Raw genomic sequence first — 2,357 nt, forward strand, 5'->3', positions numbered from 1 at the left:
CACACACACACACACACACACACACACACACACACACACACACACACACACATACACATACACATTTTATTAGTCAGGGAAACCTGTTCAGGCTAATATTAGATTAGGAGAGCAGAGAAAGGTCATCCGTCTTTTGCGTCTTCATTTGCTAAAACCAAGAAGTGGCCCTCCATACAAACAGCCTCACTCTGTTTCTCTTCTGTTTACAGACCGAGGACGAGACATGCAGAGGTAAGACATTCATACATTTATTTTGATGTATTTGTGTGCGTGTCACAGAACCAGAGAGCGCTTCAAGTGACTTCCTGACTTATCTATCTCCAAGTATTCCTGCTGTAGTGATTTTTATTCATATCCCACATGTCTGCACAGTGTTGTAACTTGTACAGTGCTCTTCATGTAAATGTAAAGTTTTGTACTGAAGCTTTACAGATATATGTTTGGGAATGTACCTACAGGGTGCGGTTCTGGATGTTTTGAGACCTAAATCTGAAGCAGGGGATTTACAGCCTTCATGTACCTCAAGTGAGTTAAAACACATCAGTAGTAGTGTGCTTTTTATTTGTCATTATCAGAATAAAGTGTACAAAACCTTTGTGGATGAGCAGCTCTGAAAAGTGCTGCACGATATTGGAAAAAAATGACTTTATGATTTTTTTCTAATCCCGCGAAATGAAAAAATACAAAAGTTTTCAACAGATGAGTTGAATCTGTTGAAAACTTTTTCAGGTGTAAGACAGGTGCAGGTTTGTCGACTTGTTGATGACAAACCTGTGCCTGTCTTACCCGTTTTTTGTTACAAATGTGTTTTTTTGTATTTGAGAGTTTTGTGCTGGGATCCGTGTACGTTTCCTTCTATCACTTGCAAACATGTTGCCTCTGTCTAATATTGTATTTTATCTCTTATCTTCTCCTTCTTTCGTCTTTGTTCTTTGTGAATTTGCTCATCTTCCTCGTTTTCGTCAAGATGCTCCTTGTCTTCCTCCACAGCTCGTGGATTCACCGACACTTCTCCATAAAACGTTGCCATTGTTGTCGCAGAAGTTTCACAACCAAATTAAAGTTTTAGCTTTTTTTGACTTGAAATCGCCCACCTCTGCTGGCAGAAGCAACTTGTCAAAATAAAAGTTGTAGCACGTGATCGTTTAGTTCAATGACGTCTGGTTTAGTGGTTTAGTCCCTAGATAAGACATTGATTTAGTTTGGCTCCTACATCGCAGAACGTTCATTGTGATGACGATGGTCAAACGATATATCGTGCTGCTCTTATTTTGATAAGACTGTGCTCAAAGTTCATATTTTAAGAGCTTTCTTTAAACTCTGTATCACAGAAATCAGTGAATATTATTAAAGCTGACGTTCGTAAATTTGGTGTATGTAAACAAACTCTTGTTCTGTTTTTTTTAATCCAGCCCCTCAGGTTGAAGGAGGGATGGAGCAGAGAGCTGAAGACTCCTCTTCTTCTGTCAGACCCTCCAGTAATTTTCTTGAAAAGCTCAACCCCCCTGAAAAAGACAGGGAAGACCCCAGTGAAGAATTAGAGGGGAGGGGCATTCTCCATGAATCTAAGCTGATGGAAAAACAATCCCATGGCTCGGAGGTGAAAGGAGGGGCAGAATGCACCATTTCCACTATGGGAAACGGGCTGCACCCCTCTTCAGCTGCAGACATGGATCGGTCCAGCTCTGCAGAGCAGCAGGGAGAAGATTTAGGTCCTGCACAGGAAAGGGAGGCAAAGAGGGAAGAAGTAGAGAGAGACACAGAGGAGGCAAAGGAGGCTTTGGCCATGGAAGACGAGGGAGCGGACGATGAAGAGGAGGAGGTGGAAGAAGTCTCAGTGGAGACTCTGAACAGTGGGGCAGAGTTGGAGGAAGAGCAGCTGCAGACAGATGGTTTAATTCAGGAGAAACTACATGATGAGAGCCAGCAGTGCCCAAACACCCAGGTATCTATTCAACCCATGGACTGTATCTAAATTTAAAAACAAATCAAAATGTACTGCCTCCTTTTATTTCTGATCCAAGCTGTGATTACAGATCTGTATGAGATTTATTAAAGGGATCCACGATTAGTTGTAACATTAAACTTTATTTGATAAACATATATTTTAACTGTAAAATAAAGACTGTAAAAATACTGTAGGATGTTTAGTTTTTATCATTTTTATGCTAAAAGTTTAAAAACATATTACACGGATGGAGGCCATTTTGTTTACACACAAAGCATTCTGGGTAAATGATGACGTGGATAGGTCCTTGGTGTGAGGCTGCTAGCGAGCTATATCCACCCTGAAGGTTAATGTTGGACAATATCTGATGATCGACTCTTTTAAATGAAACCAGAGAGCGTTGACAGAG

At 40.8% G+C, this 2,357-nt stretch overlaps 1 protein-coding gene across 2 annotated transcripts in view; it reads left to right on the forward strand.

The window, feature by feature from the left end:
* The window catches only part of cnsta (consortin, connexin sorting protein a), a 25,562-nt gene that overhangs the window by 18,121 nt on the left and 5,084 nt on the right, over positions 1-2,357 (forward strand). For both annotated transcript variants that reach the window (XM_014017194.1, XM_014017195.1), the window contains exons 8-10: positions 210-231; positions 459-525; positions 1,413-1,945. In XM_014017194.1, coding sequence (XP_013872648.1) covers positions 210-231; positions 459-525; positions 1,413-1,945 — 622 coding nt within the window. The remainder of the gene's footprint in view (positions 1-209; positions 232-458; positions 526-1,412; positions 1,946-2,357) is intronic.

The sequence above is a fragment of the Austrofundulus limnaeus genome, unplaced genomic scaffold (assembly GCF_001266775.1).
Source record: "Austrofundulus limnaeus strain Quisiro unplaced genomic scaffold, Austrofundulus_limnaeus-1.0 Scaffold163, whole genome shotgun sequence".
Lineage (NCBI taxonomy): Eukaryota > Metazoa > Chordata > Actinopteri > Cyprinodontiformes > Rivulidae > Austrofundulus > Austrofundulus limnaeus.